The sequence below is a fragment of the Bidens hawaiensis genome, unplaced genomic scaffold (assembly GCF_021521415.1).
Source record: "Bidens hawaiensis isolate Kalapana, Puna unplaced genomic scaffold, B.hawaiensis_p1.1 tig00013117_1, whole genome shotgun sequence".
Taxonomy (NCBI): domain Eukaryota; kingdom Viridiplantae; phylum Streptophyta; class Magnoliopsida; order Asterales; family Asteraceae; genus Bidens; species Bidens hawaiensis.
The window spans coordinates 182,682-203,267 of record NW_027492107.1 but is presented as its reverse complement, the minus strand read 5'-3'; the positions used below and the strand labels follow the sequence as shown (position 1 = coordinate 203,267).

The following is a 20,586-nucleotide window of genomic DNA, read 5'->3' as shown; positions in this document are numbered from 1 at the left end:
GGTTTTCCCATCGGGTTTCGGGTTTCTTATCGGGTTTTGATAAAATACCCGTCGGGTATACCCGGCTCAAAACCCTCTAGGTTTCTAACGGGTTTTGACAAAATATAACTAATCGATTACAAAGATTGTTACTATAAATATAAAATGTCTCAAATAATTGAGATAAACAAGTTCCGACAAATAATATATTTGGAATATAGTATATATATAATATAATAAGCTATATCGGGTACATCGGGTATATAATCGAGCAAATGGGTTTATGTTATCGGGTAATCGGGTATATTAGAAATCTCAAATCCGTCCCAAACCCCATTTAGTCGGGCTTCAGGTTTCATTGCCATCCCTATCAGTGAAACCACTGCAGTTAGTCTTACAAAATTAGCTAGATCTTGGTGTTCCCAATAACATCAAAGTCATATTTTACAAAGGTTTTCATAATCTTTATTTCAAATTGGTTACATACTAAAATTAACGGATAATTTTCTACTCGATATCACATAAAAACATCGAAGAGTGTTGTTCGCCATTAGTCTTGTGACCGAACCATGCTAATACACGTCTTACGACACGTGAGACCATAAATGTTGTCTCAAAAATCACAATCAAACGAGTCAAACTTTACCGTATATTGTTTATCAAACTTTTCAAGAACACCACAAAGGGCCATTCGCAACAACAAATTGGGAAATAACTTATCAAAAGGATAAAACATAGATTAGGAAGAATTGAATGTAGTAAATGGTCCCATAGACTCACTAATGAGTTACTAGACTTATTTAGACACAACAGTTTTATGATTGTATGATTGTGTGGTCATGAGTTGTGTAACAATCGTATTTGCAATTTCGTTAAATGTTAACCATCTATTATAAATTCGAATAAGAAAGGTTTACGGAAATATGGTATAGTTATCGACTCTATTAATTGCGTTTTGTTGTTTAGTAGCGAAATATCTTTTAAGTCCAATGTACTTTGCAAATCAAAATGGTTAGTTTGTAACATGAATATAATTAGTATACAATCACCGTATCCAAAATTTCATAAATAACAAAACTATTGGTAGAGATACTGTATAAAAATAGACTCTAAATTCAAAACAATATAAATATGAATAGTGTAGTTAAAAAACAATTTTACTATGTAAGGAGATATGTTTCAAGGCATGGACATTGAGTGATCAATGTGTAAGACACAAACTTTTGACCTTTTAACCGTAAGTCCCATATAAAGAAAAGGCAAACATGGGATGTTTTCTATGTGTTTGAACAGTTTTGTCTTGTTAATGTATAATGGTAAAATACTAACTTATTATTATTATTTAGTATAGTATCTTATAATATATTAAAAGAGAGTGTTTGGGATTCCCTTTTTTACCTTCTTATAACTTTTCTTAAAAATTCGTAAGTCATAATATTGTGACTTATTAACTTATCATTTTACAATATAAGTAATCCCAAACGACTTTTAACTTTTTAAAAAGTTGATGAAAATAAGCAATTCCAAACACTCCCATAAACATTATAAGGATATCCTAATTAGCTTAATAAGTGTGTCGGCCCTAATTTGATTATTTATTCCAATACTCCCCCATAGTTGAACCAGAAGGAAGCCGAAAGCTTTGATTGAACAACAACAACAGCAGCAGCAGCAGCAGCAGCAGCAGCAACAACAACAACAAGCTTTGATCTTGGTCCACGACTCGGAAGTACAAACTTTGGCTAACAAATACATAGTCTGCTTTAGGTAGCTATTATTGTTCCAAAACGTGTTGTTCCGGACACACAAACCGGCCCACGTCAGACCATCCCTAGCCTATCACGTGAGAGGTAAATCAGCCTCACGCCCGTAGTCTTACAAAGGAGCATTGGTTTGACGTTGACTGTGGTCTAGCAGCTAGACGCCATGAAAGAATCATTGGATCCCTGAAACCGATGGTTTAGGATTTTATTTTGTTAATTTAAACACGGTTGAGAAAGAATAATTATATGAACATGAAAGAAAATATTAACAACACAATTATTACAATTATGACATGAATTCTATTCTAGTTGAAATAGTTTTATAACAATGGGATACGTTTGATATGTGTATTTGTTTATAGTTCTACTTTGTTATTAAATATGAATCTAACTCACACGTAGATATTAAATGAAAAGAGAAATAGTTATTTTAGGGTGTTTGGTATTTAACTTTATTCAAACCTGACCCTGTCGATGCTCTTTTGAAGACTCGCATATCTATGCATTGCCTTGCACTTTTTCACCCACAATCTCTTATCATTTGTTCGTTACATATGTTTAGTCAAAGTTAAATATAAGTATAATTTGTGATAAGTAATCTTTTAGCAATAGATATATCAACCGGAAGTCTACCGATGAAAGTGCATAGGAATCACCGGTGATTGTCTATAGGAAAATATAATGTGAGTTATGAATTCACCCACTGTTATTACCGAAGGATCACAAACATTCCAAAATGTTGGCACTAAGCTATGTTTAGTGACGAATTATCGACCTCCAGATTGACTGTCGGAGGATTATTGATGACATGATTGATAGCTTGTAAATCATAAATCAAATCCGTCGTTATTATATATTTTTTCTTAATATTAAGATTATCAATAAGTAAATAAAACAATGATGAACCATCTAGCTAGAAAGTTAATAATGTTCATATTTGTATTGCGTTGAGATCTTATACACACATAGTTTTTGTTGTATTTATAAAAATAAATAATAATTTATTACATTACATTTGATACAAGAAAATTATACAACCTACCATTTTGTACATCAGCCCACTTTTCCCCAAGACCATTAGTGGTATAGGTAGAAAAAATTTCCTACGGGTTCGGAAAATTTTGAGGGACGGACAACCGATTGTTTATTACTTAGATTTAGGTTTTCTACGGGTTTGATATTGATATTTCTACAAGTTTGATGTTAAAATACACTAATATATAACATTAAAACAAAATTTTGTACGGGTTCAACCGAACCCGTTCTTTTAAAGCTGCCTACGCCCATTAAAACCATCCATCTTAACAACCGTGGCATTAATTGACTATTGGTTCCATTGTTTGTATTGTATGACTGTGCGCATTTTACAATCCATATACAACAGATACACGGTATTATATTTTCACATGTTAAAATTCTATGTAATTCTATACTTTTTTTAAAACAAGCCTTGATTTCAGAATCCATAGACCCGTGTTTGAGTTAAAAGCAAAATCTTACTTCTACATTCGGGCATAAAAAAACAATCAGACCGAGTCTATTTAGATTATACATTTTTTCTAAGGACGACTTTATTTTATGTTAGGCTACCACACTCTTTAATTTGGAGAGCCCCATTGCCACCCACATGACTGATTATGTTGTCTTCATCGGGCGCACGCTGGCTTCAGATTTTGGATTGGGCGTTCCTCCGAGAAACCAAACCGCCGGCTGCCACTTGACAGTCGTTGTGTCACCACAAAATTAAAACTCTATGTCGTAACACATGATGGACTAAAACCCGAGGGATTCAGGATTCGAACTGACAACCTCACAATGTCTAGCTTAAATCCTTCAATGCTAATATCCACTAAATATGACACAAGTAAGGCTAAGAGTAATGGGGCTTGGTTGAGCCCCAAGTGAGCCAATCAAAACCCGACATGTAGGCGATGACATGACACTGGATAAAGCCTCTCAACCAAGCCCCATAGGGTGTAGTGGGGCTTGATTGCCCACCCCCAATTTGTTGACCGCGCCCCCTATCCACCCTTGCTCAAAAGCTTGACCAAGCCCCGTGGTCCGGACCACGGGAGCCGTCCGCACCCCTGTTCACTTGGGTGGTGTAGTGGTGTGCGCGAGCCACGTAGGCTACCACATAGGATCGCACCCCCTTGTTCACCCCCATTACCCATAGTCTAAGGATTGAATCCAAACATCCTTCCATTTATGCCACAAGTCTGGAATATTTAGATTATACTTAAGACTCAATTCAGATGATTATTATTATTATTATTATTATTATTATTATTATTATTATTATTATTATTATTATTATATTTTGGAAATTTGATTAAATTGCAAAAGGTGACCATGCTCAAATATGGACGTGAGCCCCCCTCACTCCCACTTTAATCTCACCCACGTCATCTTATTATTATTATTATTATTGTTATGATTTTATTATTATTAATATTATTATTTATCGTTATTATTATTTTTGACTAACCACCCCATATTGCCACCACCTTCACCCCTATAAATAAACAACCTCCACCACCAAACTTGTACAACCCACCTTCAAAACTAAGGTTTCTCCTTTAATCAAATGGAAACCGAAAACAACAACAACAACTCGGCCGTCGTAAAAATCGAACAAATCCCATCTCCAAACACGCATTTGTCTTTCATGGCTTCACAAATTGGGCTAAGAATTGTGGCGGCTGCCACCTCAATTGCAGCCGTTGTTTTGATGCTCAATAGCCGCCAGTCTAAGGTGTTGTATGGGACGAGTCTCGACGCGCGTTACACCTACTCTCCTGCCTTCAAGTACGATGATGTTTTTTTGAGTTGTTAACTTTTGTTAATGCTTGTGTTTTTTTGAAAATAAAAAAAAAGTAAAACACAATTACTATGATGTTTTTTGAGTGGTTAACTTTGTCTTATGGTACAATGATGTTTTTTTTTAGTAGTTAACTTGGTTGTTTACGGCATGATTATGTTTTTTGACAGAAAAAAAAAACACACACCTAGGATGATGTTTTTTGAGTGGTTAACTTTGCCTTATGATACAATGATGTTTTTTTAGTAGTTAACTTTGTTGGTTACGGTACGATGATGTTTTTTAAAAGAGAAAAAAAACACAACTGCAATGATGTTTTTTAAGTGGTTAACTTTGTTTCTTACGTTACGATGTTGTTTTTTTTAGTAGTTATCTTTGTTGCTTACGGTATGATGATGTTTTTTGAAAGAGAAAAAAAACACACACACCTACGATGATGTTTTTTTTGAGTGGTTAACTTTGTTTTTTTTTTTGTTACAATGTTGTTTCTGGGAGAAAAAACACGTATCTACGATGTTTTTTTTAGTGGTTAACATTGTCTTACGGTACAATAAATTTTTTTTAGTGGTTAACTTTGTTGCTTATGTTACAAAGATGTTTTTGAAAAAAAGCATCTATGATGATGTTTTTTGAGTTTTTTTTTTTGGCTAGTTTCTTCAGGTCGGTATTTATAATATATCATCTGTTTAAAATAACCAAACGATGATGTTTTTTGAGTTCGGTAATGTGATTTGTTACAGGTTTTTTACGTTCATGAATGTGGTTGCTTGTGCCTTGTCGGTGTTGTCGTTGCTGCCGGCTTTTAAACTCGGCTGGAAGCTGTCCAACTCGGCTAACTACTTCTATTTGTTCATCCATGATCTGGTAATGTGTGTTTACTCTTATACAATTTATGCATGTAACATATATTTTATTTTTTCATGAATTTAGTTATTACTTACAAGTTAGAGCTCTCAATTACTATTTTTTAAATTAGAATTTTTTAATGATTTATTTTAAGTTATAGATTTTTTAAGACTACTTTTTTACCTAATTTTTAAATCCTAAGACCTAAGATAAAACAGCATTTATTGGTTTTAGGCACAATGAAACATCCACCTCCGTGGGGATTTTGTACTTTACCACATTAATATTCATAAACTAATATTGTCTCATTTAATTTAAATTTTTTTCTTTTTTTTTCTTTTTTGGTAATATATGGATTGAATTTTTAACCAACTTTTCGAATAAGAAATCAAAGATTTTGTCCTCAAGTATTTTGTGGGTATTGTTTCATAACTTTTGTGGATTAATTGATGTTTAATGTTATGTGATTAAATGATTACTTTTTAACTTGCCTTTTGCATACAGATTTTAGCGGTATTGTTGGCGGCTGGATCTGGAGCCGCGACTACTTTCGCTCAAGTGGGCAAGTATGGGAATAGCCATACGGGTTGGATGCCCGTTTGTGACAACTTTGGGAAATTTTGTCACAAAGCTGTTTTTTCCTTGATCTTGGGTTACATAGTTGTGTTTTGCTATGTCCTCCTCACTATCATCTCTGCTAATAAATCGAGACAAATCCCGGTTTAAAGAAGTGACATGTATCTATCTAATGCACATGTGAAATGACCTAAATGTCTTTTATGAATTGTGATGATTTAGTGATGTTAGTAACTTGTGTTTTTCACCTTAATTTTAGTGTTAAATAAAAGTGCTTATTAATTAAAAAAGTATATAAATGGTGATTTTGAATGTAGGTACTATATGGTCAATAAAAATTGAAAGTATATTAAATTTGGAAGTTAGAAAATAAAGTCTTATTTTTACACTTTGGTATAACTCTTTCCTCTGATGGGGAACTATCATAGCATCTTCAATAACCCATATGTAGGTTATTCAAAACAATAAAACATGTCATGTGTTGCCCATTGCCAAAGAAAATATCAAAAAACCTCTAGAAATGGTCTTCAAAAATTAATTATGGAGATTGCTAGCAAGTTATATGCGAAAGTAACAATAATATTTATACTAATAGTTAAACCCCTTAAGCTAAAACATCTCATATCTTGCAAAGTGATTAAGTCGCAAATGCTATGATTACGAAGGACACGTTAAAAACTAAATGAAATGAATTCAGATCAAAATGAGTTGAGCTAGAGCGGGTGAGCGCTACGTCACGGGCGAATCTATACGCTAGTTTAGTAATTTTTGTCCAAGATATTGATCTCTATTTATATATATCATATAATTTAATAATTTCTTATATCATGTGGTTGTAAAACCAGTTAATTTTCAGTAAGAGCCTGTCAATGTTCAACTTGGAGAGTTTGGCACTCTGTCAAAATTATAATCCCATATATAAGCGCTATGTAACGGGCGAATCTTTACGTAAAATATATTATGTGTTATGTGGTATGAGATACTCGTTTTCTATGTGTTTTATACGTATTTAACACATATTCAACAAATATCTCACATATTTTATGAATAATTTAGATAGATGAAGAGGTAGGTCCCAGCAGAGCCCAGTTGGACCCGCAAGACTCACCTCAAAGAGGGACGTCTGCGCAGTTGAAACCGCAAGACTCACCTTCAACAGGGACGTCTGCGCAAAGGCTAAACTCGCAAGACTCACCTTGAAGAGAGACGTCTGCGCAGAAACCAACTGGATCCGCAGGACCCACCATGCTCAGAGACGTGACGTCCTTACGCGCAGTACGCAAGCTGTTCCCGCAGGAAAAGCCTCCCAATGGTTGACGTACTCCGCCTGTTCCCGCAGTAACGGATACTAGCCATCAGGGAAGGCTACCCGCGCAGCAAGGCTACACACGCACAAGGTACTTAACTCTTAAATAATTCAGTAATGTCACCTGAAGAAGGAGTGAGCAAGCCGGGAGCACTCCCGCCCAAAGCCGGGAATACTCCCGCCCAAATGAGCCAGTCCGTACGCTACTGGAGGACCTTTTGTACTGTACCTGACGAGGTATGGACAAAAGGTCTGACCAAAGCAGCGACAGCTCACTGTGACAAAGGAATAGTACACAGCCGGCCTGGTCACTATCAGCCGCTGCCTACTCACCAACCCCTGTCACTATTAGCCGCTGCCTACTCACCAACCTGTCGTAGCACGTGCATAGCCTGCAGTTGGTGGAAAAGAATAGTACACAGCCGGCCTGGTCACTATCAGCCGCTGCCTACCCACCAACTACCAGCATGGCATGTGCGTAGCCCACAGTTGGCAGAACAGGAATACTATTCAGCCGGCTGTACCTTCTTGGAAACCTACCTTCGGCTATAAATACTCCAACACCTTGGAATGGTATGGACATTACATTATCTTACATTATCTGATATCTCATTATCTTATCTTCTCTAGCAATCTCTTAATATACACTTATATTCAAGAGCAATCTAGTCTGATTCTCACGCCGGAGGGTGGTCACAAGGAGGTACCCCCCCTTCTTAGTGACGAGCTCACGGTGTCTGTTTTGCAGGTCATCAGAAGAACCATCTTTGCCGGACCTAACCCCTCGTGGGAAACATGCCCGGGGTCAATTAGTGTTTCTTCATTGGCGCCATCCGTGCATAAAAGCTAGAACTAATTCTCTCAGTTTTTTCAAAACCTCCGAAAAGATGGTTAACGTTACTCCGGTCCCCAGGCCAGGGAGTAACCAAGAAACCCCGGTAACCACAACCCCAGCTACTGGGGGGAACACCGGCGAATACACACATTTTACGAACACTACCCCGGTTACCCAAGCCGGGACAAGTGCAGTAAATTTTACGAACACTACCCCGGTTACCCGAGCCGGGGCAAGTGCAGTAAACAATCCTCCCCTGGGATTCATTGATACCCAGGTGGAAAGACAACAGACGAGGCCCCCCCGCCAAACACTTGAACAAGTTAAAGCGTGGGCGGAAAAACGTCAAAGGGAATTCCAAGCTGAGTTGGATGAACGCTTACGTTCACTCCAACAGGCTGACGAATTCGGAAGCACTCGACAACAGCTCAACATGAGCAATGAGTGCGAGTACTTGGACGATGATTCGGAGGAATCCGACACCGACGTAAACCCTCGCCATAAGGCGAAAGGGAAGCGTAAGGAAACAGACTTCCAATCAAGAAGGAATTTTGGAGAAACCTTCAAACCAAAAAACGCGGGTGGAAACCCACGTGACTTCTCTAAAACCTTCAGACCAACCGCTGCAAATGCGGGAACCTCCAAGTTTGCAAGGGACATTGCGGAAGCAATCGCCCCAACAAGTGCCAAACAGATGTCCAATATCGGCACCTATGATGGTATATCCGACCCAGACGATCATTTGAACAGATTCATAGCGGGGGCAACTGTCAGCAACTGGACGGAACCCACGTGGTGTTATATGTTCCAGATGACGTTGGTTGGAGCAGCCAGAGCGTGGTTCGACCGTCTACCGGTCCACCACATCTACGATTGGGCAGACTTCCAACAGAAGTTCAGCCAACACTTCAGTCAACAAAGAAAGTACACTGAAGAGCAATGGACAATCCTCAACTGCATCCGAGAGGAAGATGAGTCTTTACTAGACTTCATCACGCGCTTCAATTCAAAGAAGCTAAGTCTGGGCAGTATTAGCGAAGATCTTGTTCGCGCTGCTTTCATCCAGGGCGCGAAAGACCCAGAGCTCATCCGCACCTTAACGGGTAAAGATGGCATGCCATCCACATGGGATGCCATCATGACAGCAGCTAAACGCTTCGCGGAAACGGAAAAGCAACTGGGTAGAGATCTTCCCCAAAGCACAAACCTCTACACCCAGAAAACAAGAGAAAATAACGTCCTTACCGCCCGACTAAACAAAAAGAGGAAGCTAGGTATTTGGCAGTCAAGGGTAAACTTCGACACCTCATCCGGCTCGCACCCTCGGTTAGGCGGAAAGGACAACAGCAGTCGTCGAACCGGAACCCCCGGTGGACGCCGCTCACCAAAAGCGTCACCGAGATTTTCGACACCGAGAGGCTCCCATGGCCAAAGGCTCCAATAATCCGAGAGCGTCACAACGCTGATCAGAGCAAATTCTGTGACTTCCACAGGACAAAAGGCCACAGCACCGACGAATGCATAGAATTGAAAGACATCATCGAGACATTCGTCAGAGATGGAGAACTCGCACACATCGTGGCGTAAGGGATGCTGAGCAGGCCAACGCGTGTAGAACCCCAGTTGGGAAAAACACGAAACTACAGCTACAATGTTGGAGACTACATACTGCGTAAACAACGAGATTCCGAACCAAGTGCATATCGGCTCGATGGCACTCCCATCCAAACAACATGGAAGGGAGCTCAATTACACAGTGCATGTAGATCAATTCCAAACTTGTAAAAGAAAAGGCCCAGAGCCACTTCTAATGAAAATGATTCTCCTTATCACATTGACGCTGATAATCTTACATTTATACTTAATGAACTTTCCACACTGATATGCCGGTCTTAACCGCATACATAAGTGGGGAAGTAAGTCGTTGCGTGTGGAAGGCGGCAAAACCCGCATAAAGACAAAAAACGGCCAACCTTCACGCAGGTCAGTTATAGGTAAAGTTGGGTCATCCCACTAATGAAAGTGCCGGTCCTACCCGCACAAATCAAGATAGAGGAAACCGAACTAACCTATTGACAACCGCGAGTCGAACGGTTAATTTATTTAAAACAATGATGCCGGTCTTCACCGCATAAATAAGTGTGAAGAAGTCGTTGCGTGTGGAAGGCGGCAAAACCCGCATAAACACAAAAAACGGCAAACCTTCACGCAGGTCAGTCATAGGTGAAGTTCAGTCATCCCACTAAATGAAAGTGCCGGTCCTACCCGCACAATCATCATAGAGGAAACTGAACGTTAACCTATTGACAACCGCGCGTCGAACGGTTAACTTATCCAAAACACTGATATGCCGGTATTCACCGCATAAATAAGTGTGAAAAGAAGTCGTTGCGTGTGGAAGGCGGTAAAACCCGCATAAACACAAAAAACGGCAAGAATTTCTAAGGAAAAGATGAGGAAAACCTTCACGCAGGTCAGTCATAGGTAAAGTTTGGTCATCCTACTAAATGAAAGTGACGGTCTTACCCGCACAATCATGATAGAGGAAACTGAACATTAACCTATTGACAACCGCGCGTCGAAAGGTTAACTTATTCAGAACACTTAGAAAATCTCTTAAGGAAAAGATGAGGAAAACCTTCACGCAGGTCAGTCATAGGTAAAGTTTGGTCATCCTACTAAATGCAAGTGACGGTCTTACCCGCACAATCATGATAGAGGAAACTGAACATTAACCTATTGACAACCGCGCGTCGAAAGGTTAACTTATTCAGAACACTTAGAAAATCTCTTAAGGAAAAGATGAGGAAAACCTTCACGCAGGTCAGTCATAGGTAAAGTTTGGTCATCCTACTAAATGCAAGTGACGACCTTACCCGCACAATCATGATAGAGGAAACTGAACATTAATTTATTGACAACCGCGCGTCGAAAGGTTAACTTATTCAGAAAACTTAGAAAATCTCTTAAGGAAAAAATGAGGAAAACCTCCACGCAGGTCAGATATAGGTAAAGTTTAGCCATCCTACTAAGTGAAAGTGACGGTCTTACCCGCACAATCACGAAAGAGGAAGCAAAACTTTAACTTATTATCTGCCACATTGAAAGGTTAACTTATCCAAAGTACTTAAGAAATTGCTAAGTTAAACTAAAGTATGCACAAGCGAATCATATATTGTTTATGCGGCAAAACAAGTGCCAAATTAAACTATAATATGCATGAGCAAGTCGTATAACGTTTATAAAGCAAGAGTGACGGTCCTACCCGCACAAAAGATTTATATTCCATAAAAATTCAACTGTTACAAGAATGGCCGGGTATCTACCCGCCTACAAGAATATAAATCTATACAAAGACGTAAATCTATCCTAAAAAGTGGGAAAGGATTTAAAAGATCAAGCTTCAGGGCCACTCCCTCCAAACCCACTTGTACCCGCACCATCAGTTGGCTGTGGCGGTTCAAGGAAGGTCTTGAGAATGGTTAGCCCATCATCAGCAGCAGCAACTTCGTTCACCTTCTCCACCACCGGGTGCGGGAAGGCGGCATACTGGTTCACTGCTTGGTCATATACAGCTTCAGTATCCACATCATATAAAGGGAAGCTGGAAGGCGGGATGCCCTTCTCAACGAACCCTAGACCAAGCAGGAAGCCAGCCTTTTCCCCATCCTCATGAGAAGCGTTGAGGGCTGCGCTCATGGCATCGTCATATGATGTGTCCGTGAAGACCCGATGCACAACCTACAAAACAAAAATACAAGTATCAAAACCTTTTCTAAGTACAAAGAAAAGCGTAAAGATATTATGAAGCTATGCATACCTGCGACAACGCTTCTTGTAGAAGCCATTCCTTGGTAACCAGAGCCTCCTGGAGGGCTGCTTGAGCTTCATTACGGGCGCGTTCGGCTTCGTTCTTTGTAAGGTTGGCAAGCAACACATCTTTGGCTGCAGCCTCTTCGACGCCCTTTAGCTTACGCTCAGTGTGGTCAAGCACCCCCCTCTGGTCCAAGATCTCTTGGAGCTTCTTGGCATCTTCCATGGCCAAGGCATCATGAGCCTGCTGGAGCCTCTCTAATTTGGCTTTGAGCTCTTCATTCTCAGTGCGTAGAGGCTCAGCAACAGCTTCAGCCTTGGTGGCCCTCTCAGTTGCGTTCCGTGCAGTTTCCTTAGCCAACCGAAGCTGTTCATTAACAGCTTGGGTAGCCTTGGAACGGGCCTCGAGACGGGCCTGAACTTCAACCTCGAGGGCCTTGAAGGCCTTCTCCTTCTCCGCAGCAACGGCGGAGAGTCTCTTGTTCTCCTCCCGGATAGCCCGCGCCTGAGCTACTTCTTGGATACGAGCCGCCTTTAACTTGTCGTTTTCACGACAAAGCAGCTCGACGCGCGGCTGCATTCGGGCAAGGAGAATTCGAAGCTCATTTGTCAGCCTACCCTCTTGGTAGCTCGACATAGCTTCTCCCAGTGCACCACTGGGGGCGGCGTGGCGCGCCCACTCGACGCAATCCACGGCCGTCCGAAGGGTGGTTCCTCGGCGGATGTTCCACCGTGGAACAAACACCTCATTCGAATCCGACACTGCAAAAACAAAAAGCAGTTAGGAAAAGATGATAAAAAACAAAAATATATATAAAAAGGCCAAAATAACCCTACGCACCTGTAGGGTCGACAGTAGGCCGGTAGCCGCCAAACCCATCACCCGAACCTAACGGATATCCATCCAAGAGGTCAGGCAGATGGGAAGGAGGCAGAGATTGGCTTGAAGCCCCGAACATACCTGCTGAACCGGCCGGGGACGAGGTAGTCGCCGGAGCCGGAGGCACGGTCGAAGCCGCTGCGGTAGAGACCATCGGAGGTGAACTCATTGGAGGTGAACTCACAACCATGGCCGCCGCTGCGGAAGAACCCGCAGAAAATATCACCGCCGGCTCAGTGAAGGATTCCGTGAAGATCGCACTGACAGCCGGCGGGGATGATGTTACAGTTGGAACAGTTGCCTCAACCGAGTTAGCAACTGAACCAACACTTGAAGCAGGCGCAGTCGCCTGGGTCATCGCCTCGGGTAGGTTGACCAAACCTACCGTCATGGGTCCAGAGGTGCTCCTCCCCGCTCCACCCTGGAATGCAGTTGCATCCACGCCTGCATGAAGACAAGATAGTTAAATATAATGGCGGAAGGATATGCAGTTAAAGTAAATGAAAATTATACTTACGAGTTCTCTTCAGCTTGAAGGTTCTGATAGGCGGGGACGAACCCGATGGAGCCGGCCTCTTCACGCCGCTCACCGTCGTACTAGGCTGCCCGGAGGTGACAGCTGTCTCAACCTCCGGAACAGTGGTCTCGTCACCACCAGGGTTCCCCGCCACCTCTTCACTCTCGGTCTCTGACTCTGACCGATTCCCCTGATCGGCAGTAGAGGCAACCTTCGCCTTACCCTTCCCGCCAGCAGCCTTCTTCTTCCGCGTGAAGAAAGGACCATCTGCGGATTCCTCATCAGAAGATGACAAAATTAGAGGAATTCCAGCAGAGGTTTGAGCATTGACAGGGCGAGGGTTAAATAACTCCTTACCTGGCCGCGTGGCGCTCAGAATCGGGTGGCCCGGCGGGTAGACCTCCACAAACCGATCCGCCGTTTGCTCCAAGATGGGCAACTCGTTCTCATCAAGAGCACGGGTACCCATCCGAGCGGGACCACCAGCCTCCCGCGGATGCAGGAGCGATTGTAGGTCGTTTCCCTCTGAAAACAAAAGAAACAGTTAGAAGAAAACTTTAAATCAGCAAAGAAGATGAAGCATACCGTAAGGGATAGAGTTCAAACCGTATTCAAGGACGATGGGAACCTGTGGCGCCTCCGCCCCAGCATCCTTCCACACCCGGCTCATCCCGAGCATCACCATCCCGGACTCCGCAAAGCGGTAAACCGGAGACTGGACTCGGGAAATCTTGGAGAACCATTCCGCCTCATCGTAGTTGAAGGCGTGAAGGTTCGGGAGAGCTCTCCCGTTCTTGAACGTCATCGCTATGGGGACGACGCGAGCGGAGATATAGAAGAACTCCCGCTTCCAAGACCGAAGACTGCGCTCGGTAGCGCAGATCTTCAAACCCTTGATCCGAGTGACCAAAGTATACCACCCCTGGATGCACCTCCAGGAATAGAAGGTCATCAGGCGGTCGACATGGGGCTCCACGCCCAGAATGAGGCACACCCATTCAAAATGGCGAATCTTGGCGATCGCCATTGGGTGTACCTCCGTCAAATGTACACCGTGTCTCTCCAAAACACGGTACACAAACTTCGTCAATGGGAACCTGAGATTCCCATAGATGAAGAATGCAGCATACACCCCTATTTTGCCCTTGGGGGCATCGTACACCGTCTAGTGTGGCTCAGGAAACTCAGGCTCGAAAGGCTCGAGCATGAACTTCCTGACGATGTACTGATACTGGTCGACGGGAAGAGCACACTGGCACTCGCCAGCAGTACTCTTATCGTCCCTCTCAGAAGTGGACGTTGGGTTCTCGGAATACACGTCCGACTCTTCAGCAGTAACTTCAAGATCATGAGAAGACATGTTTTGAATGTAAAGAACGATTTCAGGAGAATGCTCGACAGAAAAGTTAGAGTATTCGCCGGAAATCGTTTAGAAGAAGAAGAGAGGTGAAACTGTGAGTTGAGATGCATCCTCTCCTCCCTTTATATACTCATCGCAATGAATGCGATGAATTTAATGCGGAAGAGAGAGGAAAGCGCAGGTGCAATGAAACTATGACACGTGTAATATGCAAGCTGGCAACAACTGTTGACAGGACGCGTGCCGCAAACTTCGCGGCCACGCGCCCGAAACTCGCGCCCACGCGCCTGAAAAAGCGTCTGGAATGACCATATACTGTCACGTCGCCATAACTTCCTGCACGTCCTGACACTGTCAGAAGAAACCGTCGGACGACGTTTCAACAGTTTGGACTGTTCTTATCCTTTCACCAACTCTTCAAATTTCAAAAAGATTCAAAAAAGATTCAAAAGTAAGCGGGACTATACCCCTTACCTTGGCAACCAAGTAACTATAAGACAGGTGCGAGTACAGTGTTAAGGCAAAACCCTTCACATACTTAGCACCTGCAGGGAATTGAAGCCAAGAATACCTCGGCAACCAAGTAACTATAAGACGGGTGCGGGTACAGTGTCAAGGCAAAACCCTTCACATACTTAGCACCCGCAGGGAATTGAAGCCAGGAATACCTTGGAAGTAAAGTAACTATAAGACGAGTGCGGGTACAGTGTCAAGGCGAAACCCTTCACATACCTAGCACTCCGCAGGGAATTGAAACCAAGAAGGATCTTCTGGGCCATGCTTGCGGAAACGGGAATAACATCCCCGCATAGCGGGAACGTCGAGAACTAGATTGTTTGAAACTCCAAGATGGAATTGGTTGTTTAAACATAATTGATCACTATGTTCAAAACTACCAAAACCTCATGGAGAATCTACACAAGTGGAACTCAACGCTCCTGACTTGCGAGGAGGTTACAGACCTACCCGCATCATACCCAAAGATCAAGCAGAAAAGTCGGGAATTTCTGCATGTGACATTAGGACTTCCGCGGGAAGAATCCCCATGGAAAACCTTAAAACTAAACCCTTTTCAAAACCCTTTGCTTAAGTCCAAAAGTTCACCTCACTTATTAACAATTCATGAGAAGAACATTGGACTGGGGGGACTTGAAGAGGTAGGTCCCAGCAGAGCCCAGTTGGACCCGCAAGACTCACCTCAAAGAGGGACGTCTGCGCAGTTGAAACCGCAAGACTCACCTTCAACAGGGACGTCTGCGCAAAGGCTAAACTCGCAAGACTCACCTTGAAGAGAGACGTCTGCGCAGAAACCAACTGGATCCGCAGGACCCACCATGCTCAGAGACGTGACGTCCTTACGCGCAGTACGCAAGCTGTTCCCGCAGGAAAAGCCTCCCAATGGTTGACGTACTCCGCCTGTTCCCGCAGTAACGGATACTAGCCATCAGGGAAGGCTACCCGCGCAGCAAGGCTACACACGCACAAGGTACTTAACTCTTAAATAATTCAGTAATGTCACCTGAAGAAGGAGTGAGCAAGCCGGGAGCACTCCCGCCCAAAGCCGGGAATACTCCCGCCCAAATGAGCCAGTCCGTACGCTACTGGAGGACCTTTTGTACTGTACCTGACGAGGTATGGACAAAAGGTCTGACCAAAGCAGCGACAGCTCACTGTGACAAAGGAATAGTACACAGCCGGCCTGGTCACTATCAGCCGCTGCCTACTCACCAACCCCTGTCACTATTAGCCGCTGCCTACTCACCAACCTGTCGTAGCACGTGCATAGCCTGCAGTTGGTGGAAAAGAATAGTACACAGCCGGCCTGGTCACTATCAGCCGCTGCCTACCCACCAACTACCAGCATGGCATGTGCGTAGCCCACAGTTAGCAAAACAGGAATACTATTCAGCCGGCTGTACCTTCTTGGAAACCTACCTTCGGCTATAAATACTCCAACACCTTGGAATGGTATGGACATTACATTATCTTACATTATCTGATATCTCATTATCTTATCTTCTCTAGCAATCTCTTAATATACACTTATATTCAAGAGCAATCTAGTCTGATTCTCACGCCGGAGGGTGGTCACAAGGAGGTACCCCCCCCCCCTTCTCAGTGACGAGCTCACGGTGTCTGTTTTGCAGGTCATCAGAAGAACCATCTTTGCCGGACCTAACCCCTCGTGGGAAACATCTATTTAACCCCCAGATTATCCATAATCTGCCCGGGGTCAATTAGTGTTTCTTCAATAGAGCACAATGAAAAAACATCCTTCATAAGTAATTACTAGTTACTAACTATCATTGTAAGTCTTTGATATTGGATAATAACATAGGTTCTATTTAGAAAAAAGTGTGTACAGAGTTTTAGTCTTTTAGGACTGTCTCAAAATGTTATAATTCAAATTCCCAAAAAGCCTGCTTGAAATATGCCAAAATAATGGTGGTCAGTTGGTCATGGTCATAGATGAAAGCCCAAATGCTTATCAAGCTTGGGTTTAATTAGAGGTGCACAAAAAAACTCGAATCCGGAACCGACTCGGAAAAATACATGGAACCTGTTTATTTAATACCCGGGTTTTTAATACAAGAACCCGTACCCGACCCTACCTATAGGGTACAGATATGGTATGCATTTCAGTACCAAAACCCGTACCCGGAACCGGATCCGCTTTATACCCGGTAATACCCGACAACCGGAACCGGTTCCATACCCAAAACCGGGTTTTTCAAATACCTGATATACACCTGAAATTATCTGAAAAATACCCGAAAATCCCCCTAAAAAGTGCAACCTCTTAAAAAAGTCCAATCTATACCCGGAAAAAACCCTGAAAAAACAATACACGAAAATAGGGTATTCAATACCTGGTTTTAGAATACTCATTCTATACACAACCCGAACCCGATGCATAGGGTATAGTTTTTAGAGACAATACCCGGACCCGAACTCGACCCGGGTATTGCCAATATCCGATTTATACCCAAACCCGGTTCCATACCCGAAACCAGATATTTGGAAAACCCGATTTGTGCACCTCTAGGTTTAATAACTTCAAAAGCAATTTCATGTTTTTATACGAAGTCTAACATAAGTTGTTCGAGAAAAACCAATAGTTGATTGCTTTTACTTTTGATCTCTAAAAATGATCCTTTTGTACAAGTCTTTTGAGTTTTGTTGTTTCTCTAGCAACCAAGGTTCAAACAGTTTAGTATAGGTAAGTCATACTCCACCATACGTTATAAAATACACGAAGACTATAATACACCAAAATGTGTGAGCGTTCGATACACGTATGGTGACGGTTGATAGGAAATCCAATACGAAAGATGTGATGTTTGCTATCTCAAAGCTAGGCCGTTGGTTGCCTTAAATGGAGTAGGGTAATTGTGTTTTTCATTTGATGTAAATCGTAACGTTTGATGAGTTTAAAGTTGTTAGAATCCGAATGTGACGGAAGAACTTAAGAGGAACAAAGAGCATATACTTACCGGGGCTTTTAGTGTGTTTTTTTTTTTAATTATTAGTTAGTAATGGTTGATTCGATTTTAGTGGCCATTGACTAATGATTCAGGGGGAAATGGTTTACAAGTGAAGTGGCCGGCTCGATTTTAGTGGTCATTGACCAACAAGACGACATGTGGTGTGGTCACTAATGATCTGTATTGGGTTGATCTGGTTGTCGACAACTTTTAGAAGCAAGAAATCTGGTCTTGAGAATAGTTAAAAAAATTTTAGCCGATGACGAGAAAAATGTTGGGCCTTAAGGAAAAGAGTTTTTTATTTTATTTTATTTTTTATAACCGGGTTTAAATGTTTAAATGGGTTATAGCGAGTTATGATTTGAATTGTGCACATTATTTATTTTTAATAAAAATTGGCTTAAATTAATTGGGTAATTGGGTCTATATATTAATACCTAACATGTTACAAACTGAAAACACATTACTCAAAGTCTCAAACATGCAACATGTTCAAAGTAGACTTCAAACGACCAAACCATCTTTTATGCGATTAACTCTATAAATATACGTATTGTTATGTATGTTCTTAGTTTAAACTTAAATAATTTTATCAATTTGTGAATAGTTAACTCTTGCAGGGTGAGTTTAACTGGTCAAACTGGACACTAAACCGAACATATTTCAAATCTGAATAAAAACAGAATCAATTTATCGAATTAGTGGTGTTCATTAGGTCGGGTTTTTTATGATAGTAAAGTTGTGTTGTCCTTTGAATGCATTTATAGCTTTTGTACAGATCAATCACCTCAAATGCACAATACTGAATACACACACTTTCATAAAAAAAAACTTATACTATATTGTACAACTCATTAATGCATGCAGTACAATCCAATTCATGTAGGACCTTATTTTGTTTAAAGGAGGCCACAAAGAAAGAAAAGAGAGGTGGACAATGGGCACATGGACAGCCATTGGTGCTAATAAGGATACTATACATCTGTAAATTGACACTTTGATGCTTGATGATTTTGATCAACATAATATGGTCAATTATTCATAAATCCAATATATTGTATTTTGTCTTGGGACACACCAAATTTGCACATGGCCTACATATATTCATATTCATATTGTATAAAACTTTATGTTATGATTAGAGTTCAAGAAAAGAATATCTCACCAGTCAACACAATATGTAAGCATAATAAGTCAACTCTAAAGGGAAACATCATATGCTACTTTCTTTAAAGTTTAAACTTTAAAGTAACCAACTTTTATATCAATATCATAGTTTTCATATTAACTTTTTCATGCTTTATGTATACTTTCTTGAATTATATTATTTATATATTTCAGAGCTCAATTATGAGCAGAAAAGATATGGTGTTGTATTATTACAAAATTGAGATGCCATTAACATAAATAATTGTAAAGCAATAATGCCATGAGCCCATGAGTAGAGGTGATGAGCCTGCTGGCAAACAAGTGAGACATTTAAGCTTTAACTATTTTAAGTATATATAAAGTTACATGAATGTTTATGCAATTATAGTCATAGAAAGTGGCCTATTAAACTTGCAGTTAAGTTTGATGCAAGATGGATCATGAAGATGCAACCGAATAATAGCGATTTATTCGTCGTTAATTTGAGCAGTTGAAACTTATATAGAACAATTAAACGTTGGTATATTGGTTTTTATTACTCCCAACTAGCGCATTTGGTCGCTGTCGGTCCCAACTAATGAATTGGTTGCTGACGGTCCCAAATTCTAACGTAATTGTTCCTAACGGCCCGTGACTAACAGAATCCAAACGTTGTTAGTTGCAGGTAGCAGGAAAAACGTTTTTGGCCGGAAAAGACACATTTTTTTTCCGAAAAACACCACCACCACCAATTGTCTCACGACCAACCAACCACAACCACTTGAGCACCACCAATCGATTCCGACGATGGTTCTAGGCTTTCGGGGACCTAAAAAATTGGGGCTTTTACTAGAAAAAGTTCTAAATGTCTGATACAAAGTTACAAAGATGCTTGAGAAGAAAATGTTGAGTTTTCCATAAAAAATGTGAGCTTTCCGGCAAAAAAATGTTTTTCCATCGACCTGCAACTAACGACGCTAGTATTCCGTTAGTCACGGACCGTTGGAAACATACACGTTAATAATTGAGACTTGGGATCGTCATAAACCAATTTGTTAATTGGGACCCACAACGACCAAAAGATAACGGTTCACGTTAATAAAAACCAATATAGCTTAAAAGTATAAAACAAGTGTGACACTACCTACCAACAGAAAACAAAAGAAAGCCAATATCAAATAAAAAAGTCAATTTCATTACTATATTTTATTAACTTATTAAGTTTTGGTTGAGAATATTACAACTTTAATCCAAAGCAGCTCGCCAAACAAAGATAG

General features: G+C 41.3%; 1 protein-coding gene across 1 annotated transcript; it reads left to right on the top strand.

The window, feature by feature from the left end:
- Positions 1-4,314: 4,314 nt before the first annotated feature.
- LOC143543326 (CASP-like protein 1F2) lies at positions 4,315-6,275 on the top strand. The gene is made up of 3 exons (XM_077035674.1): positions 4,315-4,550; positions 5,304-5,427; positions 5,914-6,275. Exons 1-3 carry the CDS (start codon positions 4,330-4,332, stop codon positions 6,133-6,135), a joined length of 567 nt encoding a protein of 188 aa, XP_076891789.1. The 5' UTR covers positions 4,315-4,329; the 3' UTR covers positions 6,136-6,275.
- Positions 6,276-20,586: the final 14,311 nt, after the last annotated feature.

Coding starts and splice junctions, on each gene's coding strand:
- LOC143543326 (XM_077035674.1), top strand. CDS start 4,330: ATGGAAACCGAAAACAACAACAACAACTCGGCCGTCGTAAAAATCGAA. Junction 4,551..5,303: donor ACCTACTCTCCTGCCTTCAA/GTACGATGATGT, acceptor GATTTGTTACAG/GTTTTTTACGTTCATGAATG. Junction 5,428..5,913: donor ATTTGTTCATCCATGATCTG/GTAATGTGTGTT, acceptor TTTTGCATACAG/ATTTTAGCGGTATTGTTGGC.